At 38.6% G+C, this 19,864-nt stretch overlaps 4 protein-coding genes and 1 long non-coding RNA gene across 6 annotated transcripts; 3 read left to right on the forward strand and 2 right to left on the reverse strand.

Annotated features, from left to right (window-relative positions):
• Window positions 1–226: 226 nt before the first annotated feature.
• LOC124313240 lies at window positions 227–12,395 on the forward strand. The gene is made up of 9 exons (XM_046778055.1): window positions 227–232; window positions 10,080–10,201; window positions 10,600–10,815; window positions 10,891–10,971; window positions 11,037–11,185; window positions 11,473–11,644; window positions 11,718–11,837; window positions 11,997–12,140; window positions 12,207–12,395. The coding sequence occupies exons 2-8, from the start codon at window positions 10,142–10,144 to the stop codon at window positions 12,114–12,116; spliced, it is 918 nt and encodes a 305-aa protein (XP_046634011.1). The 5' UTR covers window positions 227–232; window positions 10,080–10,141; the 3' UTR covers window positions 12,117–12,140; window positions 12,207–12,395.
• On the reverse strand, window positions 1,293–19,026 carry LOC124312925 (calcium/calmodulin-dependent protein kinase type II delta chain-like). Its single transcript, XM_046777494.1, has 13 exons — window positions 18,918–19,026; window positions 18,635–18,848; window positions 18,074–18,570; window positions 17,911–18,018; window positions 17,617–17,834; window positions 17,314–17,472; window positions 16,770–17,003; window positions 16,537–16,623; window positions 16,327–16,470; window positions 13,908–13,915; window positions 2,240–2,407; window positions 2,045–2,168; window positions 1,293–1,877 (listed from the first exon to the last, which is right to left on the reverse strand). Exons 1-13 carry the CDS (start codon window positions 18,991–18,993, stop codon window positions 1,824–1,826), a joined length of 2,091 nt encoding a protein of 696 aa, XP_046633450.1. The 5' UTR covers window positions 18,994–19,026; the 3' UTR covers window positions 1,293–1,823.
• Window positions 3,637–6,574, reverse strand: LOC124312931 (aurora kinase A-like). Of its 2 annotated transcripts, XM_046777515.1 has the most exons (9): window positions 6,404–6,574; window positions 6,044–6,344; window positions 5,418–5,968; window positions 5,217–5,351; window positions 4,926–5,145; window positions 4,362–4,861; window positions 4,199–4,306; window positions 3,817–4,124; window positions 3,637–3,753 (listed from the first exon to the last, which is right to left on the reverse strand). In XM_046777515.1, exons 2-8 carry the CDS (start codon window positions 6,328–6,330, stop codon window positions 3,871–3,873), a joined length of 2,055 nt encoding a protein of 684 aa, XP_046633471.1. In that variant the 5' UTR covers window positions 6,331–6,344; window positions 6,404–6,574; the 3' UTR covers window positions 3,637–3,753; window positions 3,817–3,870. The 2 variants fall into 2 exon arrangements, with proteins under 2 accessions (XP_046633471.1, XP_046633472.1); XM_046777516.1 differs by lacking the exon at window positions 3,637–3,753 and having other exon boundaries at window positions 4,045–4,306; window positions 6,404–6,571.
• On the forward strand, window positions 7,509–11,226 carry LOC124313188 (serine/threonine-protein kinase/endoribonuclease IRE1-like). The gene is made up of 5 exons (XM_046777975.1): window positions 7,509–7,806; window positions 7,875–8,341; window positions 8,431–8,559; window positions 8,629–8,869; window positions 11,169–11,226. The coding sequence occupies exons 1-4, from the start codon at window positions 7,523–7,525 to the stop codon at window positions 8,853–8,855; spliced, it is 1,107 nt and encodes a 368-aa protein (XP_046633931.1). The 5' UTR covers window positions 7,509–7,522; the 3' UTR covers window positions 8,856–8,869; window positions 11,169–11,226.
• On the forward strand, window positions 12,502–15,278 carry LOC124313681. The gene is made up of 5 exons (XR_006910984.1): window positions 12,502–12,754; window positions 12,820–12,844; window positions 12,994–13,166; window positions 14,857–14,966; window positions 15,156–15,278. It is a non-coding gene; the product is annotated as an uncharacterized LOC124313681 (long non-coding RNA).
• Window positions 19,027–19,864: the final 838 nt, after the last annotated feature.

A 19,864-nucleotide genomic window follows, 5' to 3' on the forward strand; every position in this document is an offset into this window, starting at 1 on the left:
AACAATAAATCATTCGTCGGTAACTCGGTATAGTCGCTTATATCATTTGCTGGTTATACTGTATGTGGGTTCACCAGCTTATCTCATCCGCTTTAGCAATGTAACCGCAAATATCTTTGGAGGCCCTAGCTAATACCAAATTAAAATATCAAATGAACACAGACTGTGTAATAATAATAAACGTAAAAATTTCGCAACAGAGTTAACTTACGTTCATCCGTAATGAGCAGTGGTCGAAAAAGTAGAAGAAATTGGGCTCCGCAGTTGCGTCGAATTGGTGATGACATTTTGACGACTAAAGAAATTTGAACAGGGAAGTGTGAAGCCAAACTCGTTGAGTCAAGAGTTATAAATAAAGTATGGATTGACTTTTTGCAACTGTGACACAGGGCTTTTATCGTTTTGGAACGGTTTGAATTTTGGTGCGATTGATTTTTCATAGTTTTCTATCGATATCTTATGGCTAAAATTAGGGTCGTCTGCTGGCTTCGTTTTGTTTACAAGTTTCGACTAAGCAAGTAAATTGCATCGTCAAAGAAAAGAATCCACGTTTAAGATTATACAAAAAAGGATTTTTTTTTAAACGAACGTGGCTGCACGAAAAATAGCACAACATATAAAACTAAGTACAAAAATGTGGTCGTGTGAACTCTGGTCGCGTCACCCTCTTAATGGAATGACTTAATACACACTCCGATGCTGTCTATAGCAGGTAAATAAGAATACAAATAGAATGATTGTGACAGCTCAAATAGCAGAGTTAATACTGTTCCAAATTAGTGAAATGTTAGTTCTGACTAGTATTTATGTAAGCCCCCTGTCAATGTGGCAGTTTGTAACTATACAGTATACACTAATATGTAACATTTTCCTTTGTGCATAGATTTGAGGCCTGAGCCAGCCATCAGCCCATCACAACAAAAATATATGTATTTTTGGCTTGTGCTGGTGTCAGCACCAACCACCTGTTGTATCAATCAACAATCACCTATCTTCAACAATTTTATTGTCATCGCTTGGGTAATGATTTTCCTTACTTTTATTCCTGTGCTGCTAGATAATTAATGCATGACTTGCGTCAACACAGTGCATGTAAACTTAGCTTTGAAGTCTGACCTAGCCATGACGATAAAATATATGTAAGTTTTGCTTGTGCTGGTGACTGACCAATCACATGTCATTAATCACCTATCATTAGCAACAATATCAATGTTGTGTTAAGTGCTTGTGCTTGTGTTAAACGGCTTGGGTATTTTCATTACTTTTATTCATGTGATCTGTTAGATATTTTTAATGCTACATGACATCATTCATGATCTTCAGTTCTCCTGTTTGATAAACAATTAAGGTTTACCCACTATCTCATTTTCAACTTTTCCTTCCTTGTTCCTTGTTAGTTCTGTAAATATTTCGTAACACATTCTTTATTTTTTATTTAGATAGATAGTATCTCTTTTCTGGGTGCAACTACCGATGCCGATCGAATTCTTCCCCTCTCTTTTAATCTCCTTCGTCTTCGTGTACGCCCATGTGAGTGTGGGTGTATTCACGAAGACGCCCTTTTTTCCATTCCCGCCTGCTGGATTCTGTGCATGGAGCACCTGTGGATGCCTGGCCGTATTGCCCGGACACGAAGGTAGGACAAATCTATCTATATTCTTCCTTTATGACTACAGAATGTGGAGATAAACAGTGACATTACGTAATTGTGACAGTACGGAATACGATTATTCGTGAACTAAGTCGTTGACTGGAACTGTTTAAATCTTGCCGGTTTCTTTTTTAATCTTATATCTTCGTCAATTTTCAATGGGGACAATTCTTTAATCTTCGCACGGCTTTTCACACTGGTCGACGGCGTATTCTACGACAAGAACCTAATAATATAAATATGTGGATGTAACATAAAAACGCATAAAAATGAACTGAAGGTGGTATCGGTACATAGGGTAAAAAACCGATAAGATAGAAATATGCTCGGAGGCCATGATTGTTATAACGTGCCATTTTAAAAAGGGGATATCTGGGGATATCCCGTTTATACCTTGTTGCCACCGTATGAGTTGAATGTCAGTTTGTAGTCCGGGACATCCGTAGACGAAGACAACCACGAGAAACGTCCGCTCCTTTCTTCTCCTTCGTCGATGTAAACGGGTTCCCAATCCTGAAATAACGTTGAATATTATTTTATAACCACTCCCTTTTTATACATTCCATTTTCTTGTTTTTTTTTGTTACCTCAGTTGCCCAGATGATCAATTTCCCATCATCGTCCGCCGATGCGAGAAACCGCCCGTCGGGTGAAAACGACAGCGACTCTACCCAACCTGAGTGTCGATTGAGACTTCTCGTCTTTTCCTTTGAATCCAGCGGAGTCCAAATGACAATCCGCCCATCCCACAATCCACTGAATGAAAATGAAATGAAAATGAAAAACTGCTCCACTTTGTCCTTGTTCATTTCTCAGGGAGCATTGCATCTGCAACTCAATTGCTTAAAGATAAAAATAGGAAAATTTAATTTTTGAGCGCAAAAGGATTTCTTTCCTCCATTCTTGCGTGAGAAAAACATCAAAAAGTGGATGCAGACACCTCCCATTTCTCCAATTTCACTCTCTTGATAAACTCACCAAACCAAAATGAAATTGTCGGCCGATTTCCTGGCCGCCTTCACTCCCTCGTTGTCCGTTTGTTTCCCGTTTGGACGCCAAGCCAAACTATGACATCCGCCATCGACCTTTGTGGCGTGAATGGGTTGGTCGCTGTCCATTGACCAAATCTATACAAAAAACGTCAAGTTCAATATGATACGCCCAAGTCGCCCATTCCAATGACCAACAAAAAATTTACCGTCATCCATCCGTCGGATGAACAAACGGCCAAACATTTCGTCCTTTCGTCCCAGGCCATATCTTTTATCAAATCCTTAATCACATTAAAGAGAATAAATTATCGAAAATGTGCAATGCCACGCCAATGGGTAAACACTAAACAAAACTCACCATCACGCTTTCATGTTCGAGTCGTTTGACAATTTTTGCGGAAGTCGTCGATTCGTCAATTTCCCAAATTTCAATTTCCTCGCCTCCGTTCAAGACGACTCGATTCGCAGAGATCCACTGGAAATTCTCGATCTCATTTTCACATTCAATTGTGTCGAAATGAAATTGCTGTTTTTCTACAGGGCAGGAATTGAAGAAGGAAATTTCTCCAGATCCGTTCTAAAAATAAAAATAAGTTAAAATTGAGGGAAGATTGCGCCAATCTTAAATGATTTCATTAAAACAAGGTGAATCATGTAAAGCTACATTAAGCTTTGAAAGATTGTCAACTTAACACTTCCAGTCGAAGAGTTATAGTGGCCTGTAATTAAAAACACCTTTCTTCCTTCAATCGACATGATTGCAATCGCGTTTTGCATTTTTGCGTTTTGCATTTTGTTCGTTTGACTTTTGTCCATATGTTATAGTTTTAATTGAAACGTAGTAATACAAATGGTATAAGTTTGGTCGAATATGTTGGAGAAAGAGGGGAGGTCACATGACGCAAGCGGAAATAAACAACCTACTTCATCCAAAAAGGTGGCGAACACGTTTAGCCTGAAGGGATTCCACTCGATTCGATTCAGCGGTTCGTCTAAATTTGTCTTTTGAAAGAGAATTTCGCCACTTGGATAACTCCAGCATACGATGGCATATTCAACATCATCATCATCATCGAATTTAGCGACGGCAGCCAATTTGGTTCCGTCCGCCTAAACGAATAATTAAATAATAAAGAAAAGTATTTGAATGAAAGAAATTTAACGTTACGCAACTTTCTGATTAGATCTAAGGAGGCTCCTTCTGATCTGGCTGTGTAAAAAAATGTATTAAAATATTTGAAACGCTCTACTTACATTCCATTCTATTGTTTCGAGTTCTCTAAAATTCCCAATTTCAAGTTGAAGTTCTTTTTCCTTCCAATTTGAAAAAGGAATGGACGAATTTTCCGCAAACAATAACATCATTTGATCATCAATAAGACTAGAGAATAAGGCGAGAACCGGTTCGGTCGGGTGGAAACGGTTAAATAATAAAATGTTCCTTAATTCCGACTCTGACCTCCTAAATATCTTAAATTGTCCTGTGCCGTTTAATGTAAATGTAGAATTTAAAATGAAAACTGATTTCTATCAACAGAGAAAATGTTTTATTTACGTGAAGCATATAATTTTGCTGTCAAGTGTTTGATGACCTCGGGCAGTGAGATTCTTTCCTCTATCGGTTTTATCATTTTTTCGATCAGTTCGTATAGGCCTTGCATAACTGTGATAAAAAATGGTGAGCAGCTCTATTGAATTGTTATTTTTAAAGTTTTTACCCGGAAAATTAATTTGGCGGACGACTTCCATCAGGTTTCCAGGTTTATTTTGCAAAACATTCCCCGGGACTGTGACGCTGTTGCCAAACGGATGTTTACCGCCGGTCAGGAAGTAGAAAAAGACGCAGCCCGCAACGAATGTGTCGCTTTGGATTGTTCCGTGCGGAAGTTCAGTGATAGAATCGTCCATAAGCTCCAAAATTTCGGGCGCCATCCAATTCAGAGTTCCTTTCAATCCACTCTGCTGCGTAAATGTCCCCTGAGGACTTATTTTTTTTACATATCCGAAATCGGACAATTTCAATTGAATGGGTGTCGTCATTGAGATGAGGATATTATCCGGTTTGACGTCGCGATGAACTAAATTTCGGGAGTGGATGTAGTGCAATCCATTGGCGATTTGATATAAAACTATGCCATCTGGCGGCAATTCCGGTCCGTTGTATTTCTTCTCGCAATAATCTGTCAGTGTTCCAGCACATAACTCGAGCACAAGGCATCTGCGAATAAAATTCAAAAATCAATGAATGTGTCAAATAATAATTCTGAATTCCATTTAGTTACGTTTTATCCCGTAATTCATCGACGTGCAAAAGTTTTAGGACATTTTCGTGGTCCAACCGGAGATGTTCCTCCATTTCCCGTTTCTGTTCTTTTTTTCTTTCAACATCTAAATGATCCTTAAATACTTTAACAGCAACTGCATTTCCTTCGAACGTCCCTCTGTACACGACTCCAAATGTCCCACTGCCGAGTTCGTTCTCCTTTTTTTCTTCAAATCTCACTGCAAATTGTTCACAATAACGCGTTTAATTATAGGTTCAAATTCAAAAATTAATTGTCCAACAAACTTACGAGGAAGGGCCTTCTTAAAATGATCTTTGGCTATCATCAACCAATTAGTGCCGTCGGTCGGTGGATCTCCAATCATGTTTTCTATGGGCTCGTAGGCAAATTCCCATATGCCTTTTTCTTGTTGTGTAATAGACTCTGAGAAATAGACCTTAACAGTAAATCTATTTCTTTTTTGAAATTAAGATTAGAGGAAAGAATTACTTTTCGGTAGGTTAACAGGATTTCGTTGTTTAATGTTTTCCAAGATTGACGACGAGTCGTCACCAAAGGGATGCACACCCCGTTTGAGGAAATAAAAACAGAGGCAACCTGCTGAAAAGATATCTTGATGAGGTGTAGGGGTCTGCTGGTTACTGTCGGTGGTTGTTCCATCTAATATCCAATATTTCCTTTGGCAAATATCTTGTTCTTCCACGAGGTCCTTGAAGTTATCGAAGTATTTCAATCTCTTTGCCGCTGTATGAAATGTGTGTTCATCTTGGTCGTGCAACTCCGCTAGACTGTCGTCGCATTGGTCGCTGAATTTGCTCAACCCAAACTCTGATAATTTGATCATCATCCGCACAGGTTGTGAGGAAGCGATCAGAACTGTTCCGGGTGTCAAATTTCCATGTGAGCATTGCTCTGCGTGAAGATACAAAAGCCCATTGGTGATTTGGCAAAGAACTTGGGCGTTAGATGGCATCGGTCCTCTATAAAAGCCTTTGCAAAATTGCTCCAATGTAGCGTCGTAACGTACCAGGCCAAAATATCTGCATATATATTAATTAAGCTGTTGATACAACTCCATTATGCATGAAAAGTGAAATCACTTAAAAAATAATCACCTCCATTCATCCATTTCTTCATAGCTAATAATTTTGAGGACATTTTCGTGTTTGATGGGATCTTTCTCTCGAGTATGTTTGGTGACGATGTCATTCCATTGATCGCAACAATCTGTTACCTTAATCTTCCTCACTACAATTTCTTCTTTTGAATCCTCCGCCTTTTTTAAATACCCGCGGTACACTAGCGAATTGCCACACCCTTTGAAAAGTGGCTCATTTCTGCAATGGATGTTCTTCCCTTTGAAGAGAAATTCCTCTTCCTCGTGACGCAATAGGCGCTCCATACAATCAGCAGAATCTAAGAGTATTTAAGGGGTTAAATAGACGAATTGATTAAGTTAATATATTTAGACTTACCTCAGTTTTAGACAAAAGACTACACGTCAACCCAGAATTCCGTTTAGCAAAATGCAACCGTTTTCAACTGTTGCTCCGTTATCAATCTTTGAAAAAAGATCCTTATCTCGAGAAAAAACTCGAGATAAGGAATTTTGGGACTTAACAGAGTCTTACTTTCGAACGCAACAAGAGACCCACATTGAAGCTCGGGCTTCGTGATTTGACTTGCCTTTCGATTTAATCTTGTCTCGAAGATACCGAGAAATTAATGAAGTGCATGTTGTGATAGGTTTATGAATTAGCTTTATTTCGGCAGTCCTGATGCATTAATTTTTAATTGCGCTACCAACTTGAACCGTGAGATTTAAAATCCGATTTTGTTTTACTATCCTAGTTTATCTCTATTCATTCCGATTCCCTCAGTATACCCTGCTATTCAACTGCCAACACCTCTCACTCACATTTTATTATACTGCAGAATGAATGGCAATGAATGACAAACCATTAATTATTTCTTTTTCCCATTTTAACACCGATACCAAATTAAAATATTATCAGACGAAAAGGACTCTAAAGTCTACAAGCGGAGCATTAAGCGAAAAGCGATACAAGGCGATACATTAACATCGATGCACAGACTATATAATAATAATGGAACAATTTCGCAATATAATTAAAAACTTTTATTAGAATGAGGAGCTGATGTTTCTTCCAACCTTTTAAGGAAGGATTAACAAATTAGGATGGGACGCAGATAAAGACAACACCGGTTGTCAGATGAAGAATAACAGATAACATCACCATGCATGGTCACTATCTGTGATTACGACGTGACACCGTTTACAAAAAATATAAAGACAAGACGAAACCGAAAGGCAAGTCAAATCCCGAAGCGTGTGCGTCAATGTGGGTCTCTGGCTGCGTTCGAAAGTAAGTCTCGAGCTTTTCTCGAGATAAGGATCTTTTAAAAAATTGATAACGGAGTAACAGTTTAAAACGGTTGTGTTCTGCTAAAAGCGGAATCCTGTGGTTTGTGTTTGTAATTCTCTCGTCAAAATCGGAGGTACGTAGGTCTTAATATATTCACTTAATATTGATTTAATCTTTAATATACTTTCAGCAGATTCCGCTGTTTGTATGGAGCGTCTATTGCGTCATGAGGAAGTTCTCTTCAAAGGGAAGAACATCCATTGTAGAAATGAGTCGCTTTTCAAAGGGCGGGGCGATTCGTTGGTGTACAGTGGATATTTAAAAAAGACGAAAGATTCAAAAGAAGAAGAAATTGCAGTGAGGAAGATTAAGGTAACAGATTGTTGCGATCAATGGAATGACATCGTCACCAAACATACTCGAGAGAAAGATCCCATCAAACACGAAAATGTCCTCAAAATTATTAGCTATGAAGAAATGGATGAATGGAGGTGATTATTTTTTAAGTGATTTCACGTTTTTCTTATATAACGGAGTACAACTAATTTAATACGTGCAGATATTTTGCTCTGGAACGTTACGACGCCACGTTGGAGCAATTTTGCAAAGGCTTTTATAGAGGACCGATGCCATCTGACGCCCAAGTTCTTTGCCAAATTGCCAAAGGGCTTTTGTATCTGCACAAAGTGCGATGTTCACATGGAAATTTGACGCCCGTAACAGTTCTTATCGCTTCCGCACAGCCGGTGCGGATGATGATCAAGTTATCCGAGTTTGGGTTAAGCCAATTCGGCGACAAACTGGGGGAAAAGCAAGAACTTTGCCAAAGGAAATATTGGAGATTATTAAATGAAAAAATTAAACAAAAACAACCAAACAGTGACCAGAACCCTACACCTCATCAAGATATCTTTTCAGCAGGTTGCCTCTGTTTTTATTTCCTCAAACGGGGTGTGCATCCCTTTGGTGACGACGCGTCGTCAATCTTGGAAAACATAAAAAAGCGAAATCCTGTCAACTTAAATAGTAATGCTTTCGCTTAATCTTAATAACAAACTAAAACTAAAAACCTTAACTTAAAACAAATATATTTACTGTTAATGTCCATTTCTCAGCTCTACAACAAGAAAAAGCCGTTTGGGAATTTGCCTACGAGCCCATAGAAAATATGATTGGAGATCCACCGACCGACGGCACAAATTGGTTGATGATTGCCAAAGATCATTTTAAGAAGGCCCTTCCTCGTAAGTTTGTTGGACAATTAATTTTTTAATTTGATGGCAATCGTGTTATTATTATTGTGCATTGTACAGTGAGATTTGAAGAAAAAAAGGAGAAGGAACTCGGCAGGGGGGGATTCGGAGTCGTGTACGGAGGAACGTTCGAAGGCAATGCAATTGCAGTTAAAGTAACAGTTAAGGTACATTTAGATGATGAAAGAAAAAGAGAACAGGAAAGGGAAATGGAGGAACACTTCCGGTTGGACCACGAAAATGTCCTGAAACTTTTGCACGTTGAAGACTCACGGGATAAAACGTAACTAAAAGAATTTAAATTCATTTGTATTTGAAACATTCACCGACTTTTCAATTTCATTGGCAGATGCCTCGTGCTCGAATTATGTGCCGGGACACTGACAGATTATTGCGAGGATGGATACAAGGGACCTATGCCGCCAGATGGCCTAATTTTATATCAAATCGCCAATGGATTGCACTACATCCACTCACGAAATTTAGTCCATCGCGATGTGAAACCGGACAACATCCTCATCTCATTGACGACACCCATCCAAATGAAATTGTCCGATTTCGGATTGGTCAAGAAAACAAGTCCTCGGGGGACATTTACACAGCACAGTGGATTGAAAGGAACTCTGAATTGGATGGCGGCCGAAATTTTGGAGCTTTTAAACGACGACAGTCGTGACGATTCCGCGTCTAAGGAAATTCCGCACGGAACAATCCAAAGTGATACATTCGCTGCCGGCTGCGTCTTTTTCTACTTCCTGACTCGCGGTAAACATCCGTTTGGAGTTTCTGTTGAAATTCCAGTGAACATCTTAAATAAAAATCCAATAGAGCTGAATCAACACAATCAAAGTCAGTATTTCACTTGTATTTATAACATCACGATATTTACGAGAGCTGCTCAACATTTTTCTGATCATAGATTTGCAAGGCGTTGATCGTGCCCTATACGAACTGACTGGAGACATGATAAAGACGGAAGATGAAAGAATCTCATTGCCCGAGGTCATCGAACAATTGACAACAAAATTATATGCGTCACGTAAATAAAACATTTTCTCTGTTGATAGAAATCAGTTTTCATTTTAATTCTACATTTGCATTAAACGGCACAGGACAATTTAAGAAATTTAGGAGGTCAGTGTCGGAATTAAGAAACATTTTATTAGTTAACCGTTTCCACCCGACCGAACCGATTCTCGCCTGCAGCGTTAATGGTAAAGTGATTTTATTATCTGCGGATAATTCGTCCGTTCCGTTTTCAAACTGGAAGAAAAAGGAAACTCAACTGAAACTAGAGAATTATAGAAGACTTGAATCAATAAAAATAGAATGGAATGTAAGTAAATTAAATATTTAAATTCGTTGTACATCCACACCAGAAGGATCCCTCCATAGATTTAATCAACAAATTGCGTAACGTTGAATCTCTTTAATTTAAATTATTTTCTTTGTTATTCAATTGTTTGTTTAGGCAGAAGGAACCCAATTGGCTGTCATCTCCCGTGAAGAAGACATCATCGTGTGGAGTTATCCAAGCGGCGCAATTCTCTTTCAAAATAAATTAAACAAACCGATGAATCGAATCGAGTGGAATCCCTTCAGGCCAAACGTGTTCGCTACCTTTTTGAATGAAGTAGGTTGTTTATTTCCGCTTGTGTCATGCGTCATTTGACCTCCCCTCTTTCTTCAAAATATTCGACCGATCTTATCATATTTATTATGTTTCAATTAAAGCTGTAACATATAAACAGACCAAGGAAACAAAATGCAAAACGCAATTGATTGAAGCCATGACGATTCAAGGAAAAGAACGAGGCCTTGTTGCTTTTAAAATTGCAGACCCCTAAGGCCCCAACCCTTTGATTGCAACTTTTAAGCTGACGTTCTTTCAAAGCGAATTGTAGTTTCACATGATTTCACCTTGTTTTAGTGAAATCATTTGAGATTGGCGCAATCTTATTTTCCTCAGACTTCCTTCTTTTAATAGCGCCAAGCCTCTTCCTTCAATTTTAACTTATTTATAATTTTTAGTTCCGATCTGTTTTCTTCTTCAATTCCTGCCCTGTCGAACAAATGCAATTTCATTTTTGCAAAATCGATAGTGGAATATGTATCTCGAGTGTCCAGTGGATCTCTGAGACTCGAGTCGCTCTCGGCTTAGAAAGAGGGGGAATTGAAATTTGGGAAATTGACGAATCGACAACTTCCGCAAAAATTGTCAAACGATTCCAACATGTCGACGGGGAGGTGAGTTTTGTTTTACCCATCCACATGTACATTGTACATTTTCGTTATTCTTTTTTTTTCTTTAATTTCATTAAGGTTTGGCAAATAAGAGATATGGCATGGGACGAAAGGACAAAATGTTTGGCCGCTTGTTCATACGGCAGATGCTGGATAAGGGTAAATTGTCGTTGATGTTTAATGGAATGGGCGTGTCATATTGAACTTGTCGATTTTTTGTATAGATTTGGTCAATGGACAGCGACCAACCCATTCACAATATAGAGGTCGATGGCTTTTGCTATAGTTTGGCTTGGCGTCCAAACGTGACACAAACGGACGACGAGGGAGTGGACGCGGCCAGAAAATCGGCAGACAATTTCATTTTGGTTTGGTGAGTTTATCAACGGACTGGAATTTATAAAATGGGATTGAACTAAAAGGTCTGCATCCACATTTTTATTTTCCCCCAAAGCAAATTCCTCTGTTGTCTGTCTCTCACGCAAGAATGGAGGAAAGAAGCCATGTACTTTCGCGCGCAAACATTTTCGAATATTTTCCTATTTTTATCTTAAACAATTAAGTGGAAGGAAGGGATAGTAGTTTTCTTTTTTCCGTGGCAGGAATGAACCAGGAGGAAGGGGAAGCAATTTCGTATTTTTCATTTTCATTTTCATTCAGTGGATTGAACAATCGGAAGATTGTCGTTTTGACTGTGCTGGAAAAGGAAAAGACAAGAACTCTCATCAGTCAACAATCAAATTCCTTTGTAATGGCGTTGTCGTTTTCACCCGACGGGCGATTTCTCGCAACAACGAGTGGATTCGGGGAATTGATCATTTGGGCAACTGAGGTAAACAAGAAAACGGAAACGGAAGCAGTGATATTTGATTGGAATACAGTAAACATATTCAACGTTATTTCAGAATTGGGAACCCGTTTACATCGACGTTGAAGAAAAAATTAGGGTTGGACGTTTCTCGTGGTTGTCTTCGTTTACGGATGTCCCTGACTACAAATTGACATTCGACTCATCCTATGGCGAGGTACATAAACGGATATTCGTTTTTTTAAAAAGACACATTACTATGACAATCATGCCCCCCCCCCACCCACCCCAAGCATATTTCTATGTTTGCATCGGCTCTTTTAACCGATGCACCTTCAGTTCATTCATATGTTATAACCACATCTCACATAATTAGATTCATGTCATAGAATACGCCGTCGGCCAGAATGAAAAGCCAAGCAAAGATTGTCAGATTGAAGGTTCGATTCGAATGAGGAATGGTGAAGGAATAGAAGAATTCGCAGTGAATGGTTAACCCGTTTCACTCGCTGCATAATAGGTAATTAGATATACATGTTGTGGAGTGAATGTGTTGTAAACGAATTGATGTCATTAATGTAACAAGACGAAAGAATTCGATCAATCTCATGTAATGAGACGAATGGTCCAGTCTCGAGTCTAGTTCTTCTAAATGAAAACAACTCTATAAAAATTCGCAACACTGGTGACGAATAAAATGCCAACGTGCCAACAAAAATCGGTCCAGCGGAGATACATTTTCGTGAAACACACCCACATAAAAAAAAAATATTATTTTCAATTATTTTACCAAAAATGTCTTGAAAATACATGAAAATTTTTTATGTATTTTATATTATTTATTTATTTTATATAACGATCGATGGTGAATTGGTGATGGTGATGGCACAATGTAAGTTTCGTCAATTTTTGATAAATTTATATCGATATCTTAGCATAGCTAAATTTAGAATATTAGTGTCGTCTGCTTTGGTTCGTTCACCTTGACACCTTCATAATAGAATCTTGCACGGTAAATACAAGAAGACAAATAGAATGATTATGAGAGCTTAACTAGAAGAGTTAAATGAGTTAAATCTGTTCCCCTAACAAATTGTGTGAAAACTATGTTAGTTCCTGACTAGCATTTATCATGTAAGCCCACTGTTGATGCATGTCAATTTATGTTTGCAATAAGAATACTTTTTCTTTATGCACAGATTAGAGGCCTGGGTCAACCACAAGGTATGCAAGTTTGCTTGTGCTGGACTTGTGCCAGGAAACAATCTCGACATCATTGCTTGGCTAATGATGTACTATGTTACTTTTTAATATCCCTCTAACCTGCTAGATTTTTTTTTTTTCGTAATCCTCTTTTCAAACTTTCTATTTAGATTTGCAGCATCAAGTTTGATTGCATCATTTCCCTTTTCTTTAAATGTCATCGTGTATGCCCATGTGAGTGTGGGTGTATTCACGAGGACCTCCTTTTTCGATCCATTCCCGCTTGGTGGATTCTGCGGATGGAGCACCTGTGGATGTCTAGCTGTATTTTCAGGACTTACAGGTAGAACACATTCATCTCTATTCTTCCTTAATTTTGACTGTTTGATTGCTTTGATTCGTGACACGGAGTACGATTATTCCTGAGGTATGTGATAGACTGTAAAGCTGTTTTTCTCTTGCCGATATTTTTAACTCTCACTGTAAGGGTTCATTTTGGAACAATCTTGCTTGGAAATAACTCGCTTTTTTAGAACGATTGAAGAGCTGGCTTGTTTTGTACCTCACTACTTTGCCTATTAATAAACGATCGAATTCAAAAATTTGTTAACTTTATACACGCGAAGTGCAGCTATTAAAAAGTTTTATGACCCGCCACAACTAGCACCTTCAAGTTAAACGAATCTTGTCTAATTAAATTCAACTTCACTATTGGCGTCGACGGGGAGCTTACGATTCCATCCACGATATACTCTATCGAGAAATGGACCTACTTTTCAGACAATTTGTAGAAAAGAAAAAAAAAACTGCATTCGTTTCTCCGACCATATTCAAGACCATATCTTGCCGTATCTCCCGACGCCCAGAGAGCGATTTCAAATCCAGTTCGACCCTCTCCAACTCATTTTCGTTGCTATATATTTGGTAGTTGCTACGCAGAATTCAATCCTTTGAATCAGTTCTATTACCGTTCTGAATTTGGAATTCACTTCGAGACATCAGATCCCGGATGGTTTCCTTGATGTGGCTGAATACTTTTGAATAGTACATTCGGATCGTGTCGATATTCATGTGAGTTTTGAGCCCAATAGCCTTGATGACCAAGTTGAAGTAAAGTGGTTTGGAAATTCTTCAGGTACTTGATGAATTCATAACTGCCAGAAGATAAACTCTCAGTGTTAAGTCGAAAATCCATTCTCGGCTGATAAGACATGACGATTAGCTTTTCCAGTCCACTTACAGCACTTGGAGCAACAGCCAACAATTCTCCCCAGTTGTAATAAGAGTTCATCAAATGTTTAATGTCGTTAGTTAGGGCACTTTCGTTGAATTTGAATGTAAACTTTTCCGTATTTTTGAACTTGTCCTCGCATGTGACTATAAAAGAAAAAAAAATTCATTTTATTTTCTCCACTTTGACATTGATTCGAAAATCAGAGAACAGTCCCTGAATTAATAAATTTCATTTTATACATTTAGCACGTCCGGAATGCTCATTGCTGTGGCCAAGATAGCCTGCACAAAATGACAAACAGATTTCCCAGCGTGATAATTTCGCACAATTAAAGTGGTTCTTTCTAATCCGTAAATTACGGATTTATTTTTATTACGGACCGTAATAAAAAACTTACATTCGTCTGAATGAAAAGCAGCTGGCTTGCTGGCTTTTGCCCCTGTATTTGGGGGAGGGTCTATTTTTTTAAATAGTTTCTATCGATTCTTTTTTTAAAGACGTCTAAAGGAATAGTAGAAGAGTCGTCTGCTCTCGATTTGTTTACAAGTTTTGGATTACAAAAATGTGGCCTTCGTCCTTCGTGTTTATTCTGGGCGCCAATCTTTATGGAATAGCTCAATACACACTCCGTGCTGTTTAGCAGGTAAAAATACGAATAAAATCATCGAGCTTAAATAGAAGAGTTAAACATGTTCCAAATTGCGTGAAATGCTAGTTACTGACTACAGCATTTATCTTGTAACTCCCTGTCGATGCATGGCATTTTATTTGCACTATTTAACCTTTTTCCTTTATGCAGATTTGATGCCTTCATAACCACAAGTTTGCTTAATAAACAAGTTTCACTTGTGCTGGTATACTGACCCGTTATCACAATTCAACAATCTGAGCATCATTACTTGGACTTGGGTAATGATTTTTGTTACTTTCATTCCTGTGCCCTGCTAGCTATTTAAACATGCAAGACTAGCATAAGCAGTGCATTACATTGAAACCTTAAATTCTCCTGTTTATTAGAAATATAACTGTTTCTACTTTTCCCAACATGTTATAAACATTTTTGGTAACTCCGGTAACCCCTTTCAAATTTTTATTTAGATAAACAGCATTCCATTGGATTGAAGAAACAAGTTCTTCCTCTTCCTTTGAATGTCCTTGTGTACACCCATGTGAGTGTGGGGGTATTCACGAGGATGCAGGACTTCCTTTTTCCTATCCCGCCTGCTGGATTCTGCGGATGGAGTACCTGGAGATGCCTGGCTGCATTTCCCAGGCTTAAAGGTAGGACAACATTTGTCTGTGTATTCTTCCTTTATGACTACAGAATCTGGAGATAAATAGTGACATTACGTAATTGTGACAGTACGGAATACGATTATTCGTGAACTAGGTCGTTGACTGGAACTGTTTAAATCTTGCCGGTTTCTTTTTTAATCTTATATCTTCGCCAATCCTCAATCCTTTAATCTTTGCCTGGCTTTTCACACTGCCCGACGGCGTATTCTATGACGCAAACCTTAATTATATAAATGAGATGTGATTATATAACATAAGAATGAACTGAAGGTGGTACATAGGATAAAAAATCCTATATGTAAGATAGAAATATGCTCGTGGGCATGATTGTTATAATCTGCCTCTTAAAACAAAAACGAATATCCCGTTTATACCTGGTCACCGATTGAGTTGAATGTCAATTTGTAGTCGGGGACATCCGTAGACGAAGAGAACCACGAGAAACGTTCGAGGTGGATTTCTACTTTGCCGACGATGTAAACGGGTTCCCAATTCTGAAATAACATTGAATATATCAAATGTTTTATAACCACTGCCTCTTTGTCCGTTCCGTTTTCTTGTTTACCTCAGTTGTCCAGATGATCAATTTCCCATCATCGTCCGCCGATGCGAGAAACCGCCCGTCGGGTGAAAACGACAGCAAATCAACCCAACCTGAATGTTGACTGAGAATTCTCGTCTTTTCCTTTGAATCCAGCGGAGTCCAAATGAGAATTCTCCCTTTATCCATTCCACTGAATGAAAATGAAATAAAAATCAAAAACTACTCCCCTTCCTCCTTGTCCATTCCTCAGGGAGCATTGCAACTGCAACTCAATTGCTTAAAGTTAAAAATAGGAAAATTGAATTTTTGAGCGCGAAAGGATTTCTTTCCTTCATTCTTGCGTGAGAAAAATATCAAAATGTGGATGCAGACCTCTTTTAGTTCAATCCCATTTTTCCAAAAATTCGTTCGTTGATAAACTCACCCAGCCAAAATGAAATTGTCGGCCGATTTCCTGGCCGCGTCCACATCTTCACCGTCCGTTTGTTTCCCGTTTGGACGCCAAGCCAATCTACAACAATAGCCATCGACCTTTGTGACGTGAATGGGTTGGTCGCTGTCCATCGACCAAATCTATACGGAAAACGACAATAAGTTCAACATGACACGCCCATATTCCAATGACCAACGAAAATTTACCGTCATCCATCCGTCGGTTAAACAAGCGGCCGAACAAGCGGCCAAACATTTCGTCCGTTCGTCCCATACCATATCTCTTATCAGGCCCTTAATCAAATAACAGAGAATAGATTGTCGAGAATGTGCAATGCAATATTATTATCCAACCCTTAATATAATGAAATTAAAAAAAAAAAAAAGAATAACGAGAATGTGCTATCGCAATGACATGTCAATGGGTAAACAAAACTCACGCAAAAAAACACCCTCACGCCTTCATGTTCGAGTCGTTTGACGATTTTTGCGGAAGTCGTCGATTCGTCAATTTCCCAAATTTCAAAATTTTTCTTAAATTTTCTTAAGCCGAGAGCGACTCGATTCGCAGAGATCCACTGGACACTCGTGGCATCACTTTCGATTGTGTAGAAATGAAATGGCCGTTGTTCGACAGGGCAGGAATTGAAGAAGAAAAGTTTGTGAAATCCGTACTATAAAGAAGAATAAGTTAAAAGTGGGGGAAGATTGCGCCAATCTTAAATGATTTTACTAAAACAAGGTGAATCATGTGAAGCTACATTTAGCTTTGCAAAAATTGTCAACTTAACACTTCCAATCGAAGAGTGGCCTGTAATTGAAAAACTGAAAAACAGCCTTTCTTCCTTGAATCGCCATGACTGCAATTAATTGGATTTTGTTCGCTTGGCTTTTGTCCATATGTTACATTTTTAATTAAAACGTAATTTGACGAATGGTGAAAGAGGGGAGGTCACATGACGCAAGCGGAAATAAACAACTTACTTCCGCTAAAACAGCGAACACGTTTGGCCTGAAGGGATTCCACTCGATTCGAGTTATCAGTTCGTTTAAAATTGTCTGTTGAAAGAGAATTTCGCCACTTGGATAACTCCAGCACACGATGACGGTATGAGAGGCGGCAGCCAATTGGGTTCCGTCCACCTAAAGAAACAATTAAATAATAAAGAAAATTATTTGAATGAAAGAAATTCAACGTTACGCAACTTGTTGATTAGATCTAAGGAGGCTCCTTCTGATCTGGCTGTGTAAAAAAATGTATTCAAATAATTAAAAGGCAATACTTACATTCCATTCCATTGTTGTAGTTTTTTCAAAATTCCCAAGTTCAAGTTGAGTTTCCTTTTCCTTCCAATTTGAAAAAGGAATGGACGAATTATCCGCAGATAATAAAATCACTTTATCAATAACAAGGCAGGCGAGAACCGGTTCGGTCGGGTGGAAACGGTTAACTAATAAAATGTTTCTTAATTCCGACACTGACCTCCTAAATTTCTTAAATTGTCCTGTGCCGTTTAATGTAAATGTAGAATTTAAATGAAAACTTATTTTTATATTAACACAAAAAAATGTTTTATTTACGTGATGCGCATAATTTTGCTGTCAAGTGTTTGATAACCTCGGGCAATGAGATTCTTTCCTCTTTCGGTTTTATCATTTTTCCGATCAGTTCGTATAGGCCTTGCATAACTGTGATAAAAAATGGTGAGCAGCTCTATTGAATTGTTATTTTTAAAGTTTTTACCCGGAAAATTAATTTGGCGGACGACTTCCATCCAGTTTACAGGTTTATTTTTCAAAACATTCCCCGGGACTGTGACGCTGTTGCCAAACGGATGTTTACCGCCGGTCAGGAAGTAGAAAAAGACGCAGCCGGCAGCGAATGTGTCGCTTTGGATTGTTCCGTGCGGAAGTTCAGTGATAGAATCGTCCATAAGCTCCAAAATTTCGGGCGCCATCCAATTCAGAGTTCCTTTCAATCCACTCTGCTGCGTAAATGTCCCCTGAGGACTTATTTTCTTGACGTATCCGAAATCGGACAATTTCATTTGGATGGGTGTCGTGATTGAGATGAGGATATTATCCGGTTTGACGTCGCGATGAACTAAATTTTGAGAGTGGATGAAGTGCAATCCATTGGCGATTTGATATAAAACTATGCCATCTGGCGGCATAGGTCCGTTGTATTCTTTAGCAATACATTGGGTGAGTGTCCCGGCACATAATTCGAGCACAAGGCATCTGCCAATGAAATTGAAAAATCAATGAATGTGTCAAATAATAATTCTGAATTCCATTTAGTTACGTTTTATCCCGTAATTCATCGACGTGCAAAAGTTTTAGGACATTTTCGTGGTCCAACCGGAGATGTTCCTCCATTTCCCGTTTCTGGTCTTTTTTTCTTTCAACATCTAAATGATCCTTAAATACTTTAACAGCAACTGCATTTCCTTCGAACGTCCCTCTGTACACGACTCCAAATGTCCCACTGCCGAGTTCGTTCTCCTCTTCAAATCTCACTGCGCAATGCACACAATAACGCAATTAATTAGAGTCAAATTTAAAAATTAATTCTCCAACAAACTTACGAGGAAGGGCCTTCATGAAACAGGTTTTGGCAATCAGTAACCAACTTTTGCCGTCGGTTGATGGATCACCAATCATATTTTCTATGGGCTCGTAGGCAAGTTCCAATAATAGCCCATACATTCCCATTACAGCTGAGAAATGGGCATTAACAGAAAGTCTCTTTGTTTTTATTAAGATTAGACAAAATAATTACTTTTCAAGTTGACAGGATTTCGTTGTTTAATGTTTTCCAAGATTGACGATAAGTTGGAACCAAAGGGATGTGCACCCCGTGTGAGGAAATAAAAACAGAGGCAGCCTGCTGCGAATATATCTTGATTGTAATGTTTAGATGTAGGGGTCTGGTTATTGTCGGTTGTTCCATCTAATCTCCAATATTTCTTTTGGCAAAGTTCGTCTTCCTGTTCTTCCCCGAGTTCCCCGTCGCATTGGCCGACTAATTTGCTCAACCCAAACTCGGATAATTTGCTCATCATCCGCACCGACTGTGCGGAAGCGATAAGAACTGTTCGGGGCGTCAAATTTCCATGTGACCATTGCTCTGCGTGAAGATACAGAAGACCATTGGTGATTTGGAAAAGAACTTGGGCGTCAGATGGCATCGGTCCTCTATAAATTCCTTTGCAAAACTGCTCCAGTGTAGCGTCGTAACGTTCCATAGAAAAATACCTGCACATATTAATTAAGCTGTTGAGATAACTCGATATAACTCCATTACCGTATATATGAAAAGTGAAATCATTTAAAAAATAATCACCTCCATTCATCCATTTCTTCGTAGCTAATAATTTTGAGAACATTTTCGTGTTTGATGGGATCCTTCTCTCGAGTATGTTTGGTGACGATATCTTCCCATTTATCGTCGCAATCTGTTTTCTTAATCTTCCTCACTGTAATTTCTTCTTTTGAATCCTCCGCCTTTTTGAAATACCCGCTGTACACCAAC

The sequence above is a fragment of the Daphnia pulicaria genome, chromosome 9 (genome assembly GCF_021234035.1).
Source record: "Daphnia pulicaria isolate SC F1-1A chromosome 9, SC_F0-13Bv2, whole genome shotgun sequence".
In the NCBI taxonomy this organism is placed as follows: domain Eukaryota; kingdom Metazoa; phylum Arthropoda; class Branchiopoda; order Diplostraca; family Daphniidae; genus Daphnia; species Daphnia pulicaria.